A 26395-nucleotide genomic window follows, 5' to 3' on the forward strand; every position below is an offset into this window, starting at 1 on the left:
CTTATCGGTCCTGAAGCTAGTGCACTCCTGGTCTGCCGTATGCATCTTTATTTGATTGTACCCAGCATAGGCATCCATGAAAGATAGCAGTTTAAATCCGGAGGTGGCGTCCACCATCTGGTCAATCCTGGGCAGCGGAAAGCAGTCCTTTGGGCAGGCTTTGTTTAGATCTGTGAAATCTATGCAAACCCTCCAAGTCCCGTTTGGCTTGGGCACCAGGACCGGATTGGCTAGCCATTCCGGATAGTATACGTCGCGGATCATGCTATTGGACAAAAGTTTATCCACCTCTTTCTCTAAGGCCTCGGCTTTCGCCGAGTCGAGCGGGCGTCTCTTTTGTTGTATAGGAGGCATGTCCGGGTTGACGTTGAGGACATGGGTGATGACATGAGGGCTGATGCCGGTCATGTCCTCTTGGCGCCATGCAAAAACATCAATGGCGCCCTTCAGTGTTTTTATTATTTTATCCTTTTCCTCCGGATCTAGGCCTCTCCCTATCCGGAGTACTTTGGTGGAGTCGTCGTCGCACACTGGTATCTCTTCGACGTCCTCCATTGGTTCTACGACCCTTTCGGATCCTATACGAGGATCCAACTCGTCTTCTTCAGCCTTCTCTACTTCGGGGGGGCCCCCGGACCATGAGCACTGGCAAGTGGGTGGCAACGTTGTAACATTGCCTGGCCTCTCCTTGGTTTCCCCTCACCGTTCCGACTCCGGCTTCCTGGGTAGGAAATTTTAGGCATAGGTGTCGGATAGAAGTTATTGCACCAAAGTCGACGAGGGCCGGTCGGCCTAAGATTGCGTTGTAGGCTGTTGGACAGTCTACCACCACGAAGGTGCAATACTTAAACGTGCTCTGTGGAGTGTCCGGGCACAGGGTAACTGGGAGCCTGACTTTTCCCATCGGGATTAGAGTTGTCCCGTTAAACCCTGTGAGCTGCGATCCGCTAGGAGAGAGGTCCCGGTCGGTCAACCCTATCGCAGTGAAGGCCTCTTTGAAGAGCAAGTTCACGGAACTTCCATTATCAATCGTGGACCCTGGCCACCACTTTATTTGCAATGGGGGTCTCTATGACCAGCGGGTCGTGATGAGGAAAACGCACCGTTTTGGCGTCTTCTTCCGTGAACGTTATGGGTTGGTCCATTAGCCGAGGCCTTTGAGCTGGGAGTTGAGTGACCTCCCACACCTCACTGTGCCTTGCGGCCTCGGCATATCTCTTTCGCTCCTTTCGAGTGTTTCCTCCGATATGGGGACCTCCGGAGATCATGGCTACCCGTCCATTAGGCCGAGGCGGTAGTCCGGGTATATGCTGGGTGTCACCTGCGGAGCAGTGGAGGCAATACTCCCGCCGTACCCCGGTGTTCCCGAAGGCATGCCCCCGGCCACCTGCCCCGGGTTAAGGTGGGGTAACCTATTCTTGATCCACTCATAGAGGTGGCCCAACCGGATTAGATTCTCAATCTCATCTTTGAGATTTTTACACTCGTTGGTGCTGTGGCCGATGTCGTTGTGATATTCGCACCTTTTGCTCGGATCTCTCCGGGAGCTGTCCCTGTACAGTGGCTGGGGTCTCCGGTAATGCGTATTCTGCCTTGTGGCAAAATAGACACGTTCCCGAGAGTCCGTGAGCTCGTGTACCGGGGTGTATTGGGGTGTGTACCCCTTCTTTTGGCGCTTCTCTCCCGTTCGGGTGTCGCCCTTGGAAGACCTCTTGCTTCTAGACCCTTGAGTAGGGCCTGTTAAGCTAGCGGTTGGGGCAGCCTGTGAAGGAGCCCGTCCATTCACCCCGGACGGATTGCCGTAATGGGAAGATGCCGGGGGCAGAGCTTGGCCTTGGTTGTACCCGGGAGTGGCAGAAAACTGTATGCCACTAACCGGAGGGGTCGCGGTCGGGACAGTACCCGAGGGCGATACTCCTGGCATGTACCCTGCTATCCCGGTGGGATAATAGCCTCCGTAAGCCACGATCTGGGCTTCTTCGAGGTTAATATATTTTTGGACTCGCTTCTGGAAGTCCTGAAGGCTAGCAGCGCCTTCTTGCTGTGGTCGTTCCAGAAGGGAGTCCCAGTACGGATTCCTGCTTGGAGAAGCGCAAGCTGTTGTCCGTCGTCAACCTTCTTGGTCTTCGAGGCCTCCTCTCGGAACCTCTTGATGTAATTCTTCAAGGTCTCGGTGGGTAGTTGCTTGATGTTAGTCAAGGCACTAACCTCCAAGTTGACCTTCCTGGCGGCGACAAATTGTCTCCGGAAGTTGGTTTGGAGTTTGTTCCAACATCCCACCGATCCTGGTTCTAGTTTCTTGAACCACTCCTCCGCCGAACCGCTCAGAGTGAGGGGGAAGCATAGGCATTTGGCGTCATTGCTGACCCGCATGACTGTCATGACTCGGTTGAATCGTGACAGGTGATCACTGGGGTCGGAGTTCCCAGTATACGCCGCCATTTCGGGCATTTTGAAGTTTTTAGGGAGCTCCGCCTCCAGGATATGCTTGGCACAGGGCTCCCGGTCCTCACTATCCGAGTCGGAGTCATCTCCCTTCTGCCTCCGGGAGACTCGGGCAATATCTTTTCGAAGGATGGCAAGCTCTGCCATAATCCCTTCGTTTACAGTACCCGAGGAGACTTCGGGTCTGTATCTTTTTTGATCAAGGTGATCCCGGAGGTCACCTTGATTTCCATTGATTTGATTTCTCAAATCGACGGGTGGACATCTCTGTCCTCCTCTGCCTCTACCCCCCGGTTCCTGGTGCACGGAAACGCTTTTTCGGTCCCCTCGATCCTGAGGGCCAAGACTCCCTCTTTGGGGCTTGCCCCTCTGCGGACCTTTCCCTTTAGGGAAATCTGAGCGGACCTTACGCGGATCCTGCGTCTTTTTCTTTCGACCAGGGGCAGAAGTAGGGTTTTTTGTTTGGTTTTCCTCAGCAGGGTGCCTTATAGGGCTAGGTTCCCTAGGCCTTTGCTGCTGGGAATTGGGCGAAGACGTAGCTGGCTCCCCATCGAGTCCAGCGGCCATTGCCTTGGGATGCACGTGAATGCCAGCTGCCTCCATGGCTTTTTGCATGGCCAGCATCACCTCATGCATCTTTTGATTTTGCACTTTCTGAGCTTCGATCTCAGCTTCGTGATCGATGGCTTTTTGTCTGAGGAGCACCAGCTCTTGGTAGCTTCCATCATCGTAAGCGTATTCGTCGAGGTGTTCCTCGTGGTTTTCATCTGGAACTTCTTCCTCGGACTCCTCTGCTGCCCTTGAGGCTACATCCTCTTCATTGGGATCTTGAGCGTCTTCTAGAGGGCGAGGGTGACGTGTAGCTCTTGTCTCCACCATTGTTGTGAAGTTAAATGCTTGTTGTGAAGCAGCTTTCTTCAGCTCTCAATGAAAGCACCAAAATGTTGACCGAGGTTTTCGGCAACTAATAAAATATGAATATAATAATGAGCTGTAAGAAAGCGAGATGAAGACTTTTTACGTGGTTGGGGCGTTAATGAGCCTTAGTCCACGAGCCACTGATATTTATGGATATCTTTAATACAGATTCTACACTTGGGAGAATGTTTCTCTCTTTAATACAGAGAATGTTCTTGGTGAGTTTTTTCTCTGTTTGCTCTTAAGCAGCCAAGATTCTCCGACCCCATTAAATGAGCTTTGAGGGGGTATTTATAGTGTTTTGGTGGGGTAATCCCTAGAATTTTACTTACACATGTGTCTGTAAGTATCCATAAAGTTGGGCATTTCCGATGAATATACCATGGGTGATGCATGGTCAAATCCCTAGGTGCTGTAGGGTTTTTATGGAGAATGTCCTTTTTGTCTTATGATTGACGTGACTCTTCGCAGAGTAGCCGTCGCTAGACTTAAATGATCATTACTGTAGCGCTGCTGTTTGGGGGATGTGCCGTCAGACTTTATTGCGTGTTACAGTCCCAACACGCTTCCTCCCATGCAGCATTAAATGCGACTTGATGTCTCGGGAGAGACCTGACGCATCCCGGAGTGCCTTTAAGCTATGCTCTCTTCCGGGAGTACCTTGTACTCCGGGTGCATCATCCGGGACCCATGCGAATAATGCTTCCTGGTGTCATACAAAGACTTAGCAGTTCTTCCCAAGTAATTTGATCCACGTGTCCCTTCCTGATTGGTCCACGTACATTGGGCGATTTTAGGAGCAACAAGTTTGAACTAATTTCTTTTAAAAGGTATTTATCTTTCACATATTTTAACAAATAATTATACGTGTAATTGATATAACAATTTACGATAATAATAATTATAATTCAACTAAATAATGTGATTTAATATTTTAACAAATTAAAATTATAATTCTTAGTATTTTTTTATAGTACATTAACATATCAATTAACTAATAAGTTTTTTAATATATTAAATATATAAATTTTATATTTACAACATAAATAAAAAGTTTTTAAACAACCGCGCGAGGCGCGGTATCGTTACCTAGTTTATAATATATTTATTTTGTATGTACATTGTCAACATTATTATAACAGAAATTTATAATATATTTGTTTTGTATATACATTCTGATCATTTTTATAAGAGAAATTTGGGGTATTAATATCTAACTAGTTCACTTTGTTACAATTTAATGTCTATGTTGTAAATTTTTTGGTGGAATAAGGCTTGCTAATGCCGTTTAGGTGCATGAGTTGGTCATTCTTTTGCTAGTTCACGTGGCCACTAATTCAGATTGGTTAAAGAATAAATTTTTTTAAATTAAATCAAAAACATTATTTCCAAAATATTTAGATTGTAATATAAATAAAAAAAATTAAATTATATTACAATAAAATTATAAATTAAATAAAAACCAATTAATTGCATACAAAAATTAAAACCAATTAAATTAAAATTACAACTAAATATAAAATTAATTAATTTGTAAAATATTTTTTCAAAAAATACCTGTCCACTTCGCACCCTAAAATATTTGTAAAATATTGTAAAATAATCAATGAACCTAAATCCCTAAATTGATTGGGTTAAAATAAAAAACAAAAAATTCCTAAATCAATCCTCCAAACTATCACATCTGTCCACTTCGCACCTAATCTATACCCTTTTATAGATTACACTATCCAAGTTCAATTGATATCGTCATTTAATGGTTAGGGGATATTAATAAATCTGCTCTTGGTTTAGGAAGGGTGATGATCATTATTTGTGAAAGAGATTTGTGGTTTTTTGGGTTTGTATTCATGGTATGGAGAGCTTGTTCGGGATGCTTACAAACAAATGTGCAATTGAAAACGAAACATGTTAGTGTGGATATCCTATGCCCGATGTGCAAAAGTACGCCTAAAACAACAGTGCATGTGTTAGTCGACTGCCCGAGAGTCCAAGAATGTTGGCGGTTACTGCTGAAAGCTTTGCAAATTGGTGGCAAAATAGTGTTCAATTGTGGCAACTGGAAGAGATGGAGTTGGGTGCTGTTCTATGTTGGGTAATATGGAAGACAAGGAATGAGCTTGTGTGGAATAAGAAAGATCCAAATGTTCATAATATGTTTTTTTTTTTTTGACAAAAGCTACACTTAATCAATATAAGGCTGCTCAAGAAAAGATTTTTGACTCTCCATCAAACAATGAAAATAATGATGGGAGTCGGGAGCAGTGGACGAAACCACAAAGTGGAATGATTAAGGTCAATGTTGATGGGGCCATATTTGAAAATGTGGGTTATTATGGATATGGAATTGTGGCTCGGGATAGTGATGGAGATTTGATTGAGGCGTTGCAGTCTAGCACAAAAGGGAGTTTCAATTTGGACATGGTGGAAGCTATTGGCATGAAGGAGGCATTGAGTTGGATTAAGCAAAAAGGATGGTCAAATGTTACCTTGGAGTCCGACAGCGTAAACGTTGTCTCTGCAATTATGAAGAATGCCAGTATGTTATCTCCATATGGCTTGGTTATTAAGGAATGCAAGGTGATTTTGTCTGAATTAGTTAATGTGTCGGTCAAGTTTATTAAACGATCAACAAATAATGTCGCTCATAGTGTTGCAAGGGCGTCTTGTTTTAAAACTGGTTGTATAATTAGTAGAGGGATTGTCCCTACAGATTTGTTATCCTTGTTATTGAAGGATGTTAATTAATGAAGTTTGATTATTAACTTTTTTTTTAAAAAAAAAAAATCACTTTTAAACAATGTTATATATATATGACATAAATAATCTTGGGATTATTTCATAAGTATTTCATAAGTACACAAAAACAATAAAAAAATACAAAATACGGTTGGTACGGAATTTTAAACTTTTTTACGATTTTATTTTATTGTTTTATTTACATAAAATATAGTCTTTTGATGTATTTTTATGTTGTACTCTTGTTGATTTTTTGTATTTGTATGTTATTTTTTGTTGTTATTTGGATATTATTTTCCTGTTATTTTTATGTAATTTTCTTATTATTTTCGTGTTGTTTTTTTCAAAAACCGTAAAATGTAAAAAAAAAAAAAAAAAAAAAAATCTTTCAACATAAAAATGTAAAATTTTTACAAAAAATAATGCTTTATGCAATTATCCCAATATGTATTGTGATTTGGACTTCGTATTAATTTTTGAGTATTTATCGAGTTATTAAAATGGAAGTCTTAGAATTTTGGTGACTTAAATGATATGGTTATTTTGCTAAAGAACGAAATTTTTAGCAGATATGTCCTTTTTTTATGGTACTTTCATTCTCATTAGAACTAGCTTTTAATAATTTTTATTAGTTGTTAGCTTTCTTTGTATTTCATGCAGTTTTGAATCATCTAATTATTTTCATTTGAAATATTTGAAAAAAGTAAAAGAAACATCGTTTGTTAACTTAGGAGTGAGTGGAAGATAAAAGCTTCTCAGTAATTTAAGCAAAATGTGTGACAATTTTAACAACGTTGGATAGGATATTTTCTTCAAATTCTGTTGTACATGTTGAATCAGACTCCTTAGCAGTTGTGTCTCTTTTTGTTAGGGGACATTCTTTTTTCAGTGATCTAAGACCATTGTTAAAGGATGCAACAAATTTCTTATCCAAATTTTCAAGAGTGTTCCTAGTCCATGTACATTGGACAACCAATGTGGACTGGACATGGATTAACTATGCATACTCTTTGAATGGATGAACAACTTGTTTGGCTTGATGACTTTCTATTTTTTTTTTCTTTGGGATGTATAGTAATTATTTGGACATTATTAGTTTATCAATGATATTGGTCATTACTTTTAAAAAAATTAATTCACAAATACACAAAAACAACAAAAAAAATTATAAAAATACGATTGTATAAAATTTTAAATATTTTTACGATTTTTATGATTTTATTTATAGAAAATAGTCTTTTGATGTATTTTTATATTGTACTCTTGTTAATTTGTTGTTATTTGTATGTTATTTTTTGTTATTGCTTTAATATTGTTTGGATGTTATTTTTCTATTACTTTAATGTAATTTTCTTATTATTTTCGTGTAATTTTTATAGAACACCGTAAAAATATATATAAAAAAAATCTGACGTAAAAATGTAAAATTTTTACAAAATATAGTGCATTATGTAATTATTCCTAAAAAACAAACAAAAAAAAATATTTGCAATGGGTGCAATTATTTTGTGGGATAAGTTGAGAACTACCATTTTTTATTACACATTAACCAAATATAACTGCAAACTAATTTTAATTGATAAATATTTTCTTTTATAATCAAAGTGTCAAATATAACCTCATAATTTGTTAAAATTAGAGCCCCTAACGCATATAACGAGGATATGACCCATAAAACTTAATATAAATTAAAAACTAATAAAAAAAGGTAAAAATTAAAATAAAAAATAAAAAGTGAATATACAATATAATTTTCTCTTATTATTTTGTTCCCTTCACCAATATCAATGGCGAACTACCCAATGGGCCAGTTATACTATATATAATTTCAATTTTTAATTGATAATATATAGTTTAATTTTTTTTTAATAAACGTTATTGTTGGAACTTTGATGAATCTCTTAACAAAATATATAAGTGTTCTAGTGTGTGTGAAGTAGAAAGAGTCTCATATGGAATATGAACCCTTATTTACAAGAGTATATAGAAGTGAAGTGGAAATATGTTCAATGGGTAATAACAAGTTATGAAGTGATAAAAGTGAGATCATGCTATAATTATCCGAAAAGAAAAGCATAAATTCCTGAAGCGATTTAAGGATGAGTTAATAGAAGCTCTTAATGAGATCTATACTTAGGGGCGAAGCCAGAACTAAAGAGTTTGGGGGGCCAATATCAGACAGTGCAATATACAATAAATTTAAATTTTGGTGACTTTAATACCTTTTAAGGATGTGTGTCAATTATAAAAAATACTACCTTTTTAAATTTTATACAATAATTTTTTTAAAAAATGAATCAAATCATTAAATTAAAAATAAAATACGAGTGTTACGCTAAAATTTGACGGAGTTTAATTTAATATTACCAAAATTAATAATGATATGTAATTTCTTAAAGAAAAAATACTCATATTGATTTTAAGAATCATATAATTAGTTAATTTTACTACTATTTATTAAATAATTTACTAAATATATTATTAAATTAAAACAAATTTATTAAGTCTAATAAAATAGTAATATAATAATTTACTGCATTAATATATAAAATAAAACTGTATATATTTTCTTAATAATAAAATTATATTTAAATAAGTAAATACTAATTTTGTAGTTCTTGTATGTATTAATATTTTTTATATATGATTATATATATATGTTATATATGTTTAGTAGTGCAAAATTTTTAAAAATTGAGGGGGGTGGGGGCAGCCCCTATGTGGCTCCGCCCCTGTCTATACTCCAAGTGGAGTGGAGTACCGAGCTACGAGAGTACTCTTAATAGACTCACCTATGTGAAATGTGGGAGTGGGGCCGCTTCCTATAAAATTTCAACAAAATTTTTAAAACGTTTACTATACTGGGATAGACGTGTATGACCATTAACGCACGAGCTTTTGATTACACCCTTGAAAAGGTTGTTGCGTGGTACAATGTTAGAGATAGAGTTCAAGACTACGGGTTACTCTAGTAAAATCTAAATCGTATTTACTACGCAAAGGTTCAAATCGAAAAATACTTTTGTTTATGCTCAATCTTACTATTGAATGATACTGGTAGATGGAATTATTTTCTTAAAAAAATTTAAGTAGGCAATTGTTGGATCTTTGATGAATCTTTTAACAAAAAATATATGGGTTCTAGTGTGTGTGAAGTGGAAAGAGTCCCGCATGGGATATGAACCCTTATTTACAAGGGTATATAGAATGCAACTTTAGCATTTGGATTTGGGTCCCAAGGGGTATCCAGTTTTATGCGAATGGGTGAGGACTCACACACTTGACCCACCACACACGTGCACCGTCCGATCCGAGCCAGGTTGGGTTAGTTGGTGTAGTGTGGCACTCTATTATTTTTACAAAAAAATTATTTAATAAAATAATTATTTTTATTTTTAATTTAATTGAAAAACGTAGTTAATTGGAATTGATTACTTAGTCGTATCAATTAATGGGACACGTTCAACCAACTATACCCCACGATTCAGAAAATGTTCTTCTTTCCATTATGATTTTTCAATCTATTCGTCTATATAATGCGATTGAAACTGATGGGAAGAATACATCTTTTTTATATCGAAAAAAAAAATACAATTTTCATAAAAATTAAAATTCCATCTGCGATATCAAAAATCTTTGGGTGTATTCGACGGTACTCTACAAAGACGGTGGGATTCCGATACAAGACGACCGGATTTGTTTTATCTTGGCAAATTTCGACTGCTTGCACACTCCTAGGCAGTGCCGCAAACGTCTTAAAAAGAGCGACCGAATCCGCGACTCAACCTAGAATTTTTCATTCGGTAAAATCGTTCCTCTTTTATTTTTGCTAGCAATTTATTCAACAGTTATTAATTTTAAATATTAATTATCACAGTATTTATTTACTGTCTAATTACTGTGCGACTTGCCAAGCATGACAATGAAATGTATACTCTAACTACATCCAAACAAAGAATTTAAACTTAGTTATGAAACTATACAAGCTGATTCTAATAAAACAATTTATACATTCCCTTATCTACTAATTAAAATTTAATGTTACTCTTCATTGACAGCTTATACTTCAAGAGACAATAACAAAAAACCACTTTCAACCTTGTCATTAATAGAATTTTTTCTAATATTGTTAATGGTCTCTTGAAGAACTTTCATCTGAAATTTCATGGTCAAAACTGCACAAGTATGAAACATACTTCTTCGAAGATATGTAATAGTGAGACTCAGTGCCATACCATTATCTTTACGCAGACAGACAGAAGCAGCAATGGACAATGGTGCCTCATCTTCTGGAATAGCGATCCACAAGTACCTTGGCATTCTCCGGCGCGAAGAACCGTGCCTGTAGATAACAGCAACAAACTTTATACTTGAAACTATAACACTTTTTTTCCTGCAGCAATTATGATACACTTTATTTCTCTGTTGTATACACATAATGATTTTAAAAAAAAAAGTCTCAACATAGAAAGGAAGGTGTTTAAACTTATATCAAGAACAAAGCAATAGAGCATTATAATACAAGTAAACAGTTAAGTGATAAAGCTATATCCTTCAACTTGTTGACCTCATAGAACAGGGGCTTATTTGCAGCAAAAATCTCCAATTTATTATGTCTTTTAACCTTGGAATTGGATCCCTAATCTCAAAACTTTACCATTTAAATCCCCAACTTCTTAAAAATACTGCATCTATTAGTCCTTTTTACTTTTCCATCCAACTAAAATTTCCAAACTATTCATCCTTTTGCACTTAGTTTCTCAACCTTTAAATTCAACATTTTTTACTTCAACATCGTTGGAAGAAAATGTTATAATTATTTTAATTTAAGAGATTTTATTATTTATTAAAAATAAAAAGAGAGAGGGAGAAAGAGAGATTTTATTATAATATCTAAACAATAGTTAAACCTTATTTAAAAGTATTTTTAGCATAGTTGCAATTTTTTTTCTTAAAAAAAATATAGTTGCAATTTTTTAGCATAGTTGTAATTTTTTTTCTTAAAAAAATATATTAGACATTAGATTACCATTAGGGTTACGGTAGGAAAGAAACAGAAGTGTTAACCTATAATCTTTACTTACTTGTATGAACATCCTCTCTGCATCTCCATTGTTCCCATTTTCCTTCAAAATAATTCCCTGGAAAAAGAATCACAGAAATAATGTAATGAAAATTCTCTTCATACTAGATATTTAATTTGAAAGGTCTTTTAACTACAGACATGAAGTCGCATATTAAAAGAGAATGTTATGCAGGTATTCACCAAATATTTAGTACTATACTAGAGGTCTAGGGCATATGAGTATTCACCTTTTACAAGTTAGCAGACAACAGTTGATAAACTTTTTGCTTATTATTATTATTATTATTATTATTATTATTAGTATTATTATTATTATTATTATTATTATTATTATTATTAATGTATACCTTTATTAACATAACTGACACATAAATCCTGTGTTTAGTGTAATTAAATTTATCAAAAAAGAAAGACGTGTGTGTATATTCTGTCCCACATCATGTGACTGTTGTTTGTTGGGTTTATATTTCCCTTAGCAACTAATAGCAATTTTCTCTGTCTAGGTCCACTTAAATACTTATAACTATAACAAGACTATCTTTTTGTTGCAGTGGGAGTGAGATGGATAGTTAGCTAATCCACAAAAAATTGCATCTAAGAGCAACCAAAAATAAAGGTAAAAATCATAACTAATTAAGTAGCATTACAGAACCTTTGCCAAGTAACCGCGAAAGTCTTCAGGGTGGCTAGAGATAATCCGATCATAGACAGATACAGCATCACTAATATGACCCCAATCTGAATAGGCTTTCCCCAGAAGTAAATCAACCTGAATGAATACTCACCATCACATCCAATTAAAAAGAGAAGGACAAAACACCAAGGATTTCCATAAATGTAAATAGTTCACCTCATACAGATATTGTGCAATTCAAAATGTGGGGAAAACATGAATATATACATAGGTAACTCATCTCTTAACTCATTTCAGGATACAATTTATATAAATTCCGTAATGATGGTACGGAAACCAAAATCAATGAGAGTGTAAAGCAATACAAAAAAGAAAGAAAAGAAAAAACTTTAATACTATTGGTATAGCACTTCTGTTAAAGGCAGCATAAATAATTAACAGCTTACTTAAAAAGAAGTATATTTAACAAGATGCCAATGTGTATCATTTGCCCAAAAATTCAACAACTTAGACACAGCTAGAGCAACCAATGAGGCATGACACATTTCATACACAACTCATAGTTATTTCCTATATTTTGTGATTTCATTTAAAGGTATCATTTATATTTAAACAAACACTTTAACTCACTTGAATAGGATCTAATTTCTGTATTTCTGAGTCCTCGGTACTTCTGTCAGCTTTTGCATTTGAGTTTTCCTTAGTTAGGTCTTCTCGGGTAGCAACTAGGAACCGTACAGCCTAAAAGAGAGAGAGAGAGAGAGAGAGAGAGAGAGAGAGAGAGAGAGAGAGAGAGAGAGAGAGAGAGAGAGAGAGAGAGAGAGAGAGACAGTAAATCATACTGAATTTAAGATACAATAGTTTCATAGTCATTTGCAGTTCATCTCAGTGCCTTGAATCAATAACATACATAAAAAGTTCGACAAAACTTTGTGAACCATGCATGTAGAGAACTACATAATATTACTTTCTATGAAATTCTTATCAAAGGATCATTGTAAAGTAATGTGGTCCACAATGTGACAACAAACCTCATATGGTTTCTGAGCAGCAAGTAATGCATTTACTCGGCCTCGTAGAACTTCAAAACTGAGATACTTAGACACCTGCCACATAGTAACAAGATGTCAATGGACCATATTATTAAATCCAATTCAGTAGTATGATCATGTCTTATTCATTAACTATCAATATTAATCCTAAAAGAGTTTTGAGAAATGAATATCATGTTTTTTATGTTCTTCAATCTCTTCCCATTACATTTCAAGGGAGCACCACATTAACATGTTTCTTGTTCATAATACTAAAAGATAACTGAAAACTAAATGGAAGATAAAATGTAAAATAAATAAAACATGAAACAGTACTATGGAAAAGGAAAAACAAACGATATAAAAGTAAATTAATCCAGCAGTTATTCTTGTTAATTTATGCGTGGGTGGGGGTGGTCAGATATTTTTCATTATGATTCACTAAATCACATATCATTTTGTTGTACAATGAACATAATAGAAATTAAAAGTATAAGCTATAATCTACAACCTGTAATTATCAAGTACAGGTATTTGATGCTGATAAACTTGGTGTCAAGAAAAGATATCAGTGGACTAAGCAAAAGAAGAGTAGTAAAATGTGTTGCATAAACAGAAATAACACCTTTGCAGAACTTTCATATGCATTAGCGCTTCCGTCATAATCCTTTAGTTTATATTTAACTTCTCCAAGCAAACGCAAAACATCAGGGTCATTTGGCTTCTCCTGTGTAACACAAAAAACACAAATACAAGCAAGCTTAGATCATAATTTTTTACTGAACCCTTCACTTGACCAGCATCATCCAAGTACAGCTCATGACTCTTCAGGAAGAACAGAAGCAAACCTTTGTCAAGTTCTCAAGCAAAGATGCCGCCCGAGTATATTCTCCTAACTCAGCCAAAGTTACAGCAGCTCCCTGAAAATAGCCCAAAACAAATTTACCATGGATGATGCTAAACAGACAACAGGAATATACATGGTAAACCAAACAGTCAAATTAAGAAAACCCTTTGGCACCATACCCAACTCAGAGCACTGTTACTGTAAATTTAAATCAGATGATGTTGCAGCTAGTAGCATCTTTTATTTTTCTCATTCTTTATCTAACTTTTAGAGTTTAAACACTAATCCAGCTTTCTTTATCTTTTTACTCTATACTATAATTTTATTAAAAGAGAATAAGAACAATTCCAGTCTTTATTATGTCCAATATATATAAAAAATATAGGATTATTCTCAACCTCAGGGTACAGTGATCCTACATCTGGCCAGCTTGAAATTAGCAATGAAAATCTTAATATTTTCTACAAAAACATATAAGATGTAGAATCATCTCAGCTGTTTTGGTTTGAAATAAGAAGCAATCAAGGCTTCAGTTTACATTTAACCCTCACCAGATAATAACAAGTGATTTAAGCAGATGACTTCTTTTTTAAACCCAGCTAGGATGAAATAAAACAATCAGCACAATAGCTTATTACTATTAGACAAGTTTTATCACTTTTCAGAACATAAAATATTGCAATCTTCCTGTAGGACACACCTAGTTAACCTTGTTCCCTTTTTGTATTCATAATCTTTTCTCATATTAATAATCTGTGTCCTTGTGAGAGACAGTTAGGGAGACTCACAAAAGAACATAATCTAAAATTAACCATTTCTGACTCACCTCAAGAGCAATTGGGTCTTTTGGGGAATTGCTCAGTGTTGCCTCGAATTCTCTCAGTTGAGTCTGCAATGAATCAGAAGTAAAATAATTAACCTGTTAGGCAGCTCTTGACCACTTTCTGGATGATTTCTCTAAAATACACAGCATACAATGATGGTCCATTAGGATCAACCAGAAATATGTGAAGTATAACCCAGCTCAGCAGCAAAGGAAAGCATAAAATGTATATAAGACTAGAAATCCAGCAAAGAAACCTAAAACATGCTGTATAAGAAAGAAAAATTGTTTACATACCACAACGATCAAATGAGTTGTCAGAAACAGCAACAGTATTAAAAGTAGTTACACAGCAGGAAATGAAAAGCGTTACAGATTTTAGTTTTAGTGTGCTAAATTTAAGAGGATGCCAAGGGAACTCAAATCCCAAAGTATACACAAAAGGGAACATGTATACTGCACCAAAAAAAAAAATCAGGGAAACAATCACCGAGCCAAAGAAAAGAGAGGGCATAACAGTACAATGGAATATTTTCAGTCTTATAAATGACCAGCGATGTTAAATTAATCAATGATAGAGTGACTCTTTCTAATTTAAATCCACACAATGTCATTCAGTTTATTTTTATGTTCACTCCAACTTTCTCAACCTACTACCAATATATTTAAATGGCTCCCAAGTTATTTAACTTACTCCACAAGTTATTCGAATTAAAAATAATAGAGAGAAAAAAATATATATTAGCTGCAATTATTTTTTCTACTAGCAAAAGGTCAGTCATTAAATTCTCACTTATCAGGTTTCCTTTAAATGGATGTGCAACAAGTTATTTAGCTTTTATTCTATCAACATTCCTTCCAAAGAGGGAAGACACCACAAAGTAATGGTTCTAAATTGTAGTTCGTAACTCTCGAAGTCTGCTATCCTAAGGACCATAAATTGTTGTTTGAAAAACCCATTCTCTCTAATAATTGAGAAACAAAGGAAATTTCTATTACTCTTAAATAGTATGTAATGTTTCACAATAGAGCACAAAAAGTTTTCTTTTTTAGATTTTGAACTGTTTCAATACTGAGTACTGTGATCATGTCTAATGTCTAGGCAGACCATGCTGATTGATCCAAGGCACTTCTAGCTTTGAAGAAAAGCACGCACCTACTAATATGAATATTACCTGAAGAGTAGTTTTCTCTTCTTCTGACAGTTGATTACCAACAACTGCAGCATCCTCAGGACCAACACTGAAAACTTGTAGATCATATCAAATGCAATCACTTCTCAGAAAAGTAAGCAATAAAGTAATGCAAAACAAACATATGACAAACAAATCAGGATTGAATAAATGTAGTATACATATTTTTCTTTGACAATGCTAAAGTAATTCGATCTAATCAAAAATTGTATTAATGGTTATCAATATCGATTACCTTCCAGCCTGATTAAAGGACAAAAGTATAATCTATATGACAGAAATTGGAAATTGAGACCAATTTCATGTAAATAGAAGTTTCTACAACCAAATAGCATTACACAATTACAAGAGTTTTTGACAACTCTGTTTAAAAGGAATGTAAACTAAAGACTGGCAAATAAATTGGTACATAAGAATGCAGGACCTCTGAAATGAAATAAATGAAAAGGTGAACGATTTACAATTCTTATTTGTAACATTTACTTATTGAAAATATTATATATTTATGTATATTAAAATATAGTGTGTTTGTATGTGTGCATGTGTGAGTTTAATTGACCATTGCATACCTTCCCGTTGGAAGAAAGTCCCCAAGAGCAAATACCAAGCCAAAAACCACAACAGCTACACCTACTCCAATCTACTCCACATAGATAGAACTTTTATTAGTAATATACATGCAATAAAAGATGTTGTTGGAGAGCTTCCCATATGAATACATGGGAAAAAGAACCCCCCCGCCAAAAAAAAAAAAAGAAAAGACCAAGTCTTACCTTGGTACCAAGTCCAATTGTTTTCTTCTCTGATTCAACAGGTGCATCATAGTCGATTGGTCCAAATTCTTTTTCCCCATCTGCCTTTTTCTGTTCAAGGGCTGCTCTGAGAAGGATAATTATTGAAAAGAACATCAGCCAATCAACCACAATTGTTAGCATTGTATGTTTCCAGAGAAGGAACCCAAAAATTATTGTCAAAATGACCTAGGTACACTTTTCAATAAATAACAGTTCAAGATAATTTTACTTTTAAGGAATGTTTTCAATGCAAAGTATCTCTGGAACATAAGCAATGCTACTTCAACAGTGCAATAAGGTCAATATGGCAAGTTAATCGACATCAATGATGATTGAAGTGCTCTTTAGGAACGTGCAAAGTGTTCCACTGGAGAAAGAAACAACAAATACTAAACCTTTTAACTGCTTTCAGCTTCTCCTCAAAATCAAGGTCTTTCAAAGTAGTGTTGTTGTTAGATTTCCCACCAAATCTAGAACTCACACCAGGCGCTTCTGAAAAAGAAAATTACATGTAATGATTAACAGAACCCATACTCCAAATAAACTAAGACCATCTCCAATGGGAGATGTAAAAATTGTGCTATATTTAGCACAAAAAAGTAGTTTTGTGGTAAATTTACACCAAATTTTAGCTTTGTACTCCAATGCACAATTGCAAAATTTAATATCTAATTAATGTTTTGTTATAAAAAAAACAAAATCTAATAACTATAATCAATTTTATTATTATTTTAATATGTAAGACAATAAAAAATAATATAAATGTTTCATAATTTAATGTGATAGTTAAATATACTAACAAAATAATAGAAATGACAAAATGTAATTGAAAAAGTAGTACATTTATTGTGGTGTAATGTTTACATAATAGCAAATATTGTGCCAAATTTAATACAAAATTTGCTATGTACCAAATTTACATCATTTTTTGGCACACCAATAGAGCACACTTTTTGTTAAATTTTGTTAAATGAACTATATTTTAACTTTTCACCACTTATTTACACTTTCGGAGATGCTCTAATACATAGCTAAAAGCACCGTACCAGATGTGATGTCAACAGTTTGTGAATGCTCTCTTCCTTTTACTATATTAATCAAATTGTTACATTAAATAAAAAAAAAAATCAAATTGTTACATTAATTTTTTAATCAACTTAACAATTTAGCTTTTAATATATGGGTTAGGATTCAAGATTCAAGACAAAATTATAATCCATTTCCCATAAAAATAGCTGTTGAATCCAGTAAATTCTATAACCCTTTCGCTACTCCTGTTCAGGACATTGATATCTATAGACAATTCATGTATTGTCAACCAAAGCAAAAACGATAGTTACAGCATAAGAAACAATCAAATTACCAGTAGGAACAGCATCAGATGGTTTAGTTGTTGATTTCCTACAACAAAAGCAAGAACAACAGTTATAGTTATAGCATAATAAAGAAGTAATCGAAAGTAACAATGAGTTATTACCTTTGTTGTAAGACCATGCCCTTTTTAGTAACTTTCTTCCCCTGAATGAATTTCCGTAATAATTAAAAACCAATTCTGAATTGTTATTATCAACATAATAAAAGAAAACCTTCAAAATCTAAACAAGTGGATACTTTGTTGGGGCTGTCGTTTGAATTGGTTCCGAAACCACGCCGGGGATTGGAATCAGCAGAGCATCGTATTGGAAAGAAGAGGAAACGACATGTCGTTGAGGCCGCCGTAATCGACATCGACAGACAGATGGAGAAAGAAACGAGTAAACGGAGCTGAGACTGAATCCTCTCTTCTCTGCTTACTTAGGCCAAGCCCAACTTCTCCGCCACAACAGAATTAGAGTGGGGCCTTTTAATAGGGAAATTTCATTTTTAATGCTTAAAAAAATACCTTTTAACAAAATTTAGACTCATAATTAATTTATACAATTTAATGCTATTGTTTTCAATTTCTACCTAAAATGCCCCCCCTTTCATTTTCCTTCTCTCTTTGTCTCTTTCTCTTCCTCACTCTCTTTCCCTCAAACTCAGGCAGACCACCAACCACCACCACTGAATCTCTTCTCCTCCATCACCAAACCTCCTCATCTACCCAAAACTTAATCCAACAACCCCCAAATCTCACCTACCCAAATCTTTTTCTCTTCCTCCTCCTCGACTTCTCTCAACCACCATCGCCATTCGCCACTGCCCACTTAACCCTCCCCTAATCAGAAGCTCATTGAATTCGTATTTGTTTGAGACATTAGATGGTGGTGGAGGATATGGTTTTCTGGCCAAAATGGAATTATCGATACTTTGTCGATAGTTTATCGATGGTTTTGTCTGCGCACTGCTTTTTTTGTGTGCAAACAGAAATCATCGATAACCCATCGATAACCTATCGACAACTTATCGATAAATGTCATCGATATACTATCGATAACCTATCGATAAATGTCATCGATAAACTATCGATAACCTATCGATAACCTATCGATAAATGTAATAAAAAAAATCCAATAAAAAAAATAAACACGAAGATGAAGACGGAGACAGAGGTTCGGGGCCTCTGGTTTTTTCGATGCTTGAGTGCTATGGAGGTCCGATCGGTCTTGGGCCTCTGGGTTTCGTCTGGGTTTTTGGATAGATGAAGAGGTTCGGTGGTGGAGGAAAGGAGGTTCGGTAGTGGTGGTTGGGTGGTCTTGGTGCCTGGGTCTGGTTGGTCTCGGTGGTGCGAGGAAGAAGAAGATAGAGTGAGGAAGAGAAAGAGACAGAGAGAGAGAATGAAAATGAAAGGGAGGGTAGTTTGGGTAAAAATTGAAAATAATAGCATTTGATTGTATAAATTAATTAGGAGTCTAAATTTTGTTAGAGGGTGTTTTTTTAAGCATTGAAAATGAAATTTCCCCTTTTAATATCCAGAATCACCGTTAATTTTGCTTGCCACGTGTCAACTCCAAATTTATTCCCCAATTTTTTTTTTTTTTAAACTAGGGAACTAAGCCGCGCGAGTTGTCTAATTTTTGTAATCTTTATATATATTGCAATTATATTGAGTGATATAATCTAAAATATAATATTTTAATTTGTGTTATTATAAACAAAGTAATAGTATTAAAATTATAAATATAATTTACTATTTTTAAAATATATAGAAAGATAGTGATTTTATGAGAAACATTAAAGATTGTAAAATTAACAAAGAAATTACATGTACTTTTATAATAAAATAAATGAAAAAGTTAACTATTTTTAAATTTAATAAACTGACCTTGTATCTGATGATGTAGTTATTTTTAAAAGACTATCTAGACTTTTTTTGCTTAATACAAATAAATAGCTTAACTATTTTTTTATTAAAGTTTTTATATTTTGTTTTGTGGTGTCGTTTGAATATTTTCTCCCTTTGTGCTTTTCTTTATATATATATATATTGATTATTAGAAAATAAATAAGTACTTATACAAAAAAATATATAAAAAAAAAATTATTGGGTAAGACATTAATCAATCACCTATAAAAAATAATATTTTTTAGATAAAAGAAAGTAAAATAATAAAACTACTACTTATAACCTACATGGATAACATCTAAACGATTTTTAAATGATGTGAGACTTTTAATTTGTATGTGTAGTATATTTTTCAAAGAAAATAAAAGAATGTGTCATAAAATAAAATAAAATAGGAAGAAAAAAAATATGCTTTCCTTTATATATATATAAGAGAAAATATTTTAGTTATAAAAAATTATTTTTAATTCGATCACTTAACAATATATAAATCTAGAATAGTAAAATAAAATTCTTAAATTAAAATTCATTTCATAAATATATAAAATAAAATTAAAAATTATTATACAAAGTTAATTATTAGAAAATAAATAACTACTTATACAAATATATATATATAAAAATTATTGGGTAAGACATTAATCAATCACCCATAAAAAAATAATATTTTTTAGATAAAAGAAAGTAAAATAATAAAACTACTACTTATAACCTACATAGATAACATCTAAACCATTTTTAAATTATGTGGGACTTTTTGTTTGTATGTTGTAGTATTTTTTTTTTCAAAAAAAATAAGAGAATTTATCATAAAATAGAAAAAATAGGAAGAAAAAAAATAGGTTGCCACCTAAACTCTTCTTTTGCTTTCCTTTATATATATATATTTATATATTGATTGATAACATCTAAACTATTTTTAAATGATGTGAGACTTTTTGTTTATATGTGTAGTGTATTTCTCAAAGAAAATAAGAGAATGTATCATAAAATATAAAAAATAGGAAGAAAAAAAAAATAGGTTGCCACCTAAACTCTTCTTTTGCTTTCCTTTATATATATTGATGATTGATATATTGATATATAGAGTGATGATTGGTAAATTAATTTTAGTTATAAAAAATTATTTTTAACTCGAACATATAAAAATTTAAAATAGTAAAATAAAATTTTTAAACCAAAATTTATTTCATATATATATAAAATTAAAAATTATTACTACAAAGTTAATTATTAAAAAATAAATAATTACTTATATAAATAAATATGTATATAAAAAAATAGAGTAAGAAATTATTCAATTACTCATAAAAAATAATATTTTTTTAGATAAAAGAAAGTAAAGTGATAAAACTACTACTTATAACCTATATGGATAACTTCTAAACGATTTTTAAATGATGTGGGACTTTTAGTTTATATGTATAGTGTATTTCTCAAATAAAATAAGAGAATGTGTGATAAAATAGAAAAAATAAGAAGAAAAAATAATAGGTTGCCACCTAAACTCCCTTTGTGCTTTCCTTTATATATATATATATATATATATATATATATATATATTGATGATTAGCATTTGATAGATTACGAAAATTAGACCTCATCGTCATTACATAAAATGGTTTATGGAATTGCCGACACCTCGATCAAAACAAAAAGTTTATTGGCATACGCTCAATTAGCCACGTTATGGGCTACAAAATTACAACAGCGAGGGATCTTAATAAAATTACAATCCACCAACAGTTTAGAAAAAGAAATGCACCTACTAACATAGCTATTAATCTCCCATCTTGGTGAACTTCCTCTAAGAGCGTTGATGGTGATTTATGAATCATTCTCAATAAACACAAAATTGTAGCCCAAAGCTACTGAAATCTCTAGAGCTAGTAAACAAGCAGCAGCTTCACCAATGAGAGAGTCTGAAAAAGAAACATTGTTGACAGCTATCCACACAAACGAGCCCACATGGTCACGAGCCACAACAGCCATACACATGGTCTCCCTCCCATTTCTCACGTCACAATTGATTTTAATCCAGTCCTTCAAAGGGGGGGACCATCCAATCTCAGTGGTAACAGCAGGCGTAGGGAGGATAAATAAGACATAATCTGCATAACAATGCTTAATAGAGTCAATATAATGTTGTATGGTATTTAAATTGTTGCTATGTACTTTATCATTGCGAGCTCTCCAAATCGTGTCAACAACAATAGACGCATACAAGAAAATCTCATTAACATTAGCTCCCCTTGTGTTAAGGTTCCACAAAAATTTCACCCAGACCCACATTCTTGCTCCAGATTCATTGATTGGAACGAGTCCCCACATGACGATCGCCAAAAGTGGTAAGACAAATTACAATACAGAAAGAGATGCTCCATGGTTTCATCCGCTCCCCCGCAAAAAGGGCAAGTCGTATCTTCAATTGTCATTCGTTGCCAAATAATTTTGCGAATGGGAAGCTCATTAGAGAGAATGCTCCACAACAAGACTTTATGGAGTTCAAGAATTTTCTTGTTCCACACGGAAGGGGCAACATCACAATGAGGAACCATGTTCAATGCTTGAATTAAGTAGGCAGATGATAAGTCGATATTTTGCCTTATAAATATAGCTAATTTATTTATTATATTCTTAAATTGATTCTTTAAATTATTGATTATTGTAATTATAATTTATTAGGCTATTTTGAAGACTAATCATGTATTTGAAGTCATTTGGAGGGATGTTAGCATATTTTGGTGGAAAATAGTAAAAGTCATCGAGCTCGGTTTTACAAAACAAAACTTAATTGTAAATTTTGGCAACCTTAGAAGCAGAACTGGACTTGGAGCTCAACATGAAAGTTTTAGATCTCGTTCTTAGCTTTCCAAAATATCTTAAATCGTCCAATTCCAAGTTGTATTGAAGAAGTTATGGCCAAAATACTAATCATGGGCATAATAGAAATTGTGCTAGGCGCTATAGCGCCCAATTCCTGCGCTATAGCGCTGGTCTAGAAAAAAAAAAACAAAACAAAAAAGATAATTTCAGCACATGAATTATTCGAAAAATATCTCATATGCACATTATAATAGGACACAACTGAATTAACTAACATAGTTAGTTAACTAACTGTTAACTAACTACCAAAAGATGGAACTAGAAAGTTACAAGGATAATTGCAAAGGGATAAACATACAACAGTATACATATATACTAGTATATTGTTACGTGTGATGCACGTAGGCTATGTTTTATATTAAGTATTATATTATGAGTTCGAAAGGAAATAAATGAATCAAAAATAAATAATATTTAATTTAGAGAGATTTGAATAATAAATTTAAATTAAACTTTTATGTCCAGTATAATGGAGTTTAAATTAAACTACAAATGTTAGTAAAAACATATTGGAAACAATAATAATAAGGTTATAATATATGTTGCATTTGTTCCAGCTCTTAAAATAATAGCAGCAAGAACATCTTTGACCTGGAAAAACAAATATTACAAAATTAAGAATAACTAACACTTGAAGGAACATTATCACTACCAAGAAGAAATCTTAGATATATATTACAAATATTACAAAATTAAGAATAACTAACACTTGAATGAACATTCTCACTACCAAGGAGAAATCTTAGATATGGAGTCTAAAACAGAGCAAAATTAAAATTAATGTGTACAAGTATTCCTAAGAAGCTACCACTGTCAGCCTACCAGAAGTCATGAATTTTAACAATGCTAACTGAAATCTCATCTCCTCATTATAAAGCCACAATGTATACTAACACTGCTTCATTACTGCAATTACGAAAGTTACGTGGCGAGCCACGTAAATATTAGCTTTATTTAAGTTTTAGTGATTTTTTTAAAAAAATTCGGTAACTAATTGTAAATTATTTTTATTATTTGTTTTATAAAAATAGACTTGTTAAGAATGTCATAATTGTATATATAAACTTATGATGTACACATTGTTATTAATAATACTAAAAAATTAGTAATATTAGAAGTACTTATGAACTGTACTTATGATTATGATTAAAACATGTTACACTTAAGATTGAAAGAGACTTCATATTAATGATAAATCAAAGAGAAGAGCTTGCAGTAAATACATCTTTCAACCGCCTGATTATTTACAGTATACAATTCTTGTAAATTTTAGAGATTTTCAAAGGTAGAAGGAATCTCTTTACTAACCCCACAATTAGTAATACCACTGTCAAGTAAGCAATATAAAGAAAGAAATTAGGATTTATCTCAGTGGAATAGATAAATGGAATGATATACAATCCGTACTACATACGATACTTCTAATTTGTTTAAAATCTCTATTTCTAGGGGCCATGGGTCAGACAAATTGTTCATGGGAAAGTTCCTGTATTCAAAATTATTTTAGAAGAATAAATATAAATAATATCACGTAAATTAAAAAATTAAAAAGATAAATATAGAATAATAATAAGATTGAATTGGACAATAGAAATTTCATAAACAAAAAGAACACTTATAACTTAAACTTACAAATACCAAATAAATAAATAATTACCTTTTGCCATTCAATAAAGTATCCATTGACACAAAAGCTTTGACCTTTTGGCTGAATAATTTGTAAAGGCTTCACATCACTTCGATCAACACCATCTCTTGATTCATCGGGAGTACCCGCTAAATAGTTCAATTTCTTTTTCCACTCTTTTTTTTATTGGATAGATATGATATATATATATATCCCAAAATTAATCTAAATTCCCATATGAGAATTTATGTGCTCATTTCAATTACGGTACATTTCAAAACATACATATTTTCTACATAAAAACAAATAATTAAATTTAAAATTGAACAAACCATAGACTATTCATAATCAGACACAAGAAAACCAACCTGTAGATTTATCTGAAAGAAGATAAGTCCTGCACATGTCCCCTAAACAGGCAGGAAACTGGTCACAATTTAAAAGGGGTGAAGAAAAAAAAAGAAGAATTTGATTATGAGCATAATATAACAATTGAAGATATGTACCAAACGAGTCTGTTGTAGTTCGACTGCTCGTAATGCTTGCCTTGAACGAATCGGAGCAATCGTGCTCCATCGTATTGAAGAGCCTCCACCAATCGACTGCTGTATTGAAGAGCCTCAACTAATTATCGTGCTGGCCTTGACCGAATTAGATCAATCAGAGCAACAAATCGGACCAATCGGAGCAATTGTGCTCCATCGTATTGAAGAGGATTATCCAATCGACTGCTCATCCTTCTCGTTCTGGGCTGCTTTAATTTATTCTTCAAAGAATTCAAATACAGGGTAAATCGCAATAGAGATTTGAATTTGAGAGAAAAAAATGGCAAATAAATAAACTGCTGAGATGAAATCCAATTCAATTCTCTACAGTAATGGCCGATCCTTAATCATTCTCAATCAATGATTTTTTGAAATTTGAATATATGTAAGTTAATCGTAAATATTATTTAATTTTTTGGGTTTAATTATTGGGTTTATTTTTTGAAATTTGAATGAAGTCGTGTAAAAAAATTTCAAAAATGGTAGGATTTGTTAGAGAGATATGTGGGTAAGATATTTTTTTTTAATTTAAAAAAAGATTGTTTAATTTTTTGGGTTTAATTATTGGGTTTATTTATTTGTTAACGTTTAACGTTAATAGTCTGTTAAGTTAATAAGGCTAAATAAAAAAAAGAATCGTTAAACCAAGAATTGCCGTTAGATAGGCACTTTTAATATATAAAGATATATATATATATATACTAGGTGAATGTACGTGCCGAGCCACGTATTGCTAGTTTTATTTAAGATTTTGGTCTTTTTAAGATTTTGAATGTATTTTATTTTTAAAGATTACAAATTTTTTTCTTGAAAAAATTAAATATTTATATTTGAAAAAATTAAAGATAGAAATGGTATTTCTGCTAAACCATGACACTTGAATCATCATGGCGAATTAACACCAACCAATAAGAAAGAAAAAAAACAGAGAACAGTTTCAAGGTGGAGTATTGTGTTTAATATATGAGTTTGCACGATCAGATTTAGAACAATTACAAATAATGAGAAAGTAGATACAGAATTAAATCTAATCAAATTTAAATTTAAATGGTATATGATTTAGATATTTTTAATTAATCTATTTAATATTTAATAATTATTTAGTCAAAAAAATATTTACAAACATCATAGTGAAAAAAATAATAACAATAAAAAAATAGTTATCCTTATATGATAGAAAAATAGAAAAAATAAATTTTATCATTAATTAAAATTAATAATTATACCTGTAAAATTAATAGGTTAAAAAAAAGAGTAATGACCTATATTATAGATAGATATATAGATTATGGAGTGCAAACACTTGGACTAATTTGATGACTCTCTATTGCCAAAAATTTATTCACATTAGAATAGAAAAGAAATTAATAAAGCAATTAAAAAGAATAACATCACATTATGCATCAGAATCAAAAAAATAAAGATTTTTTAAAAAATAAATAAAAAAAATTATTAATATTCTCCTTATATAGGTTTGTTAGAGAGATATGTGGCTAAGATGATTTTTTTTTAATTTAAAAATAGATTATTAATATTTAAAAGATTGTTTAATTTTTTTGGTT

The 26395-nt window shown here is 33.0% G+C and overlaps 1 protein-coding gene and 1 long non-coding RNA gene across 4 annotated transcripts; both read right to left on the bottom strand.

Annotated features, from left to right (window-relative positions):
• Window positions 1-9938: 9938 nt before the first annotated feature.
• On the bottom strand, window positions 9939-18343 carry LOC115713390 (uncharacterized). Its single transcript, XM_061113327.1, has 15 exons — window positions 18122-18343; window positions 17988-18028; window positions 17874-17911; window positions 16906-17002; window positions 16490-16595; window positions 16286-16356; window positions 15699-15765; window positions 14527-14589; window positions 13702-13773; window positions 13479-13580; window positions 12854-12928; window positions 12453-12563; window positions 11841-11957; window positions 11187-11243; window positions 9939-10444 (listed from the first exon to the last, which is right to left on the bottom strand). Exons 1-15 carry the CDS (start codon window positions 18236-18238, stop codon window positions 10385-10387), a joined length of 1194 nt encoding a protein of 397 aa, XP_060969310.1. The 5' UTR covers window positions 18239-18343; the 3' UTR covers window positions 9939-10384.
• Window positions 18344-23087: 4744 nt separating this feature from the next.
• Window positions 23088-25208, bottom strand: LOC115717239 (uncharacterized). Of its 3 annotated transcripts, none has more exons than XR_009687271.1 (3): window positions 24795-25208; window positions 24319-24698; window positions 23088-23252 (listed from the first exon to the last, which is right to left on the bottom strand). It is a non-coding gene; the product is annotated as an uncharacterized LOC115717239 (long non-coding RNA). The 3 variants fall into 3 exon arrangements; XR_009687270.1 differs by having other exon boundaries at window positions 23088-24147; XR_004011716.2 differs by having other exon boundaries at window positions 23088-24698.
• Window positions 25209-26395: the final 1187 nt, after the last annotated feature.

Source organism: Cannabis sativa, chromosome 4, assembly GCF_029168945.1.
Source record: "Cannabis sativa cultivar Pink pepper isolate KNU-18-1 chromosome 4, ASM2916894v1, whole genome shotgun sequence".
Taxonomy (NCBI): Eukaryota; Viridiplantae; Streptophyta; class Magnoliopsida; order Rosales; family Cannabaceae; genus Cannabis; species Cannabis sativa.

Bases quoted from the DNA above. Each gene is read 5' to 3' on its own strand.
- LOC115713390 (XM_061113327.1), bottom strand. From the start codon at position 18,238: ATGTCGATTACGGCGGCCTCAACGACATGTCGTTTCCTCTTCTTTCCA. The intron at 13,774-14,526 runs GTGAGTCAGAAA...GGCTATTTTCAG, and splicing joins AAGACCCAATTGCTCTTGAG to GGAGCTGCTGTAACTTTGGC. The intron at 12,929-13,478 runs GTGTTATTTCTG...ACTATGTGGCAG, and splicing joins CATATGAAAGTTCTGCAAAG to GTGTCTAAGTATCTCAGTTT.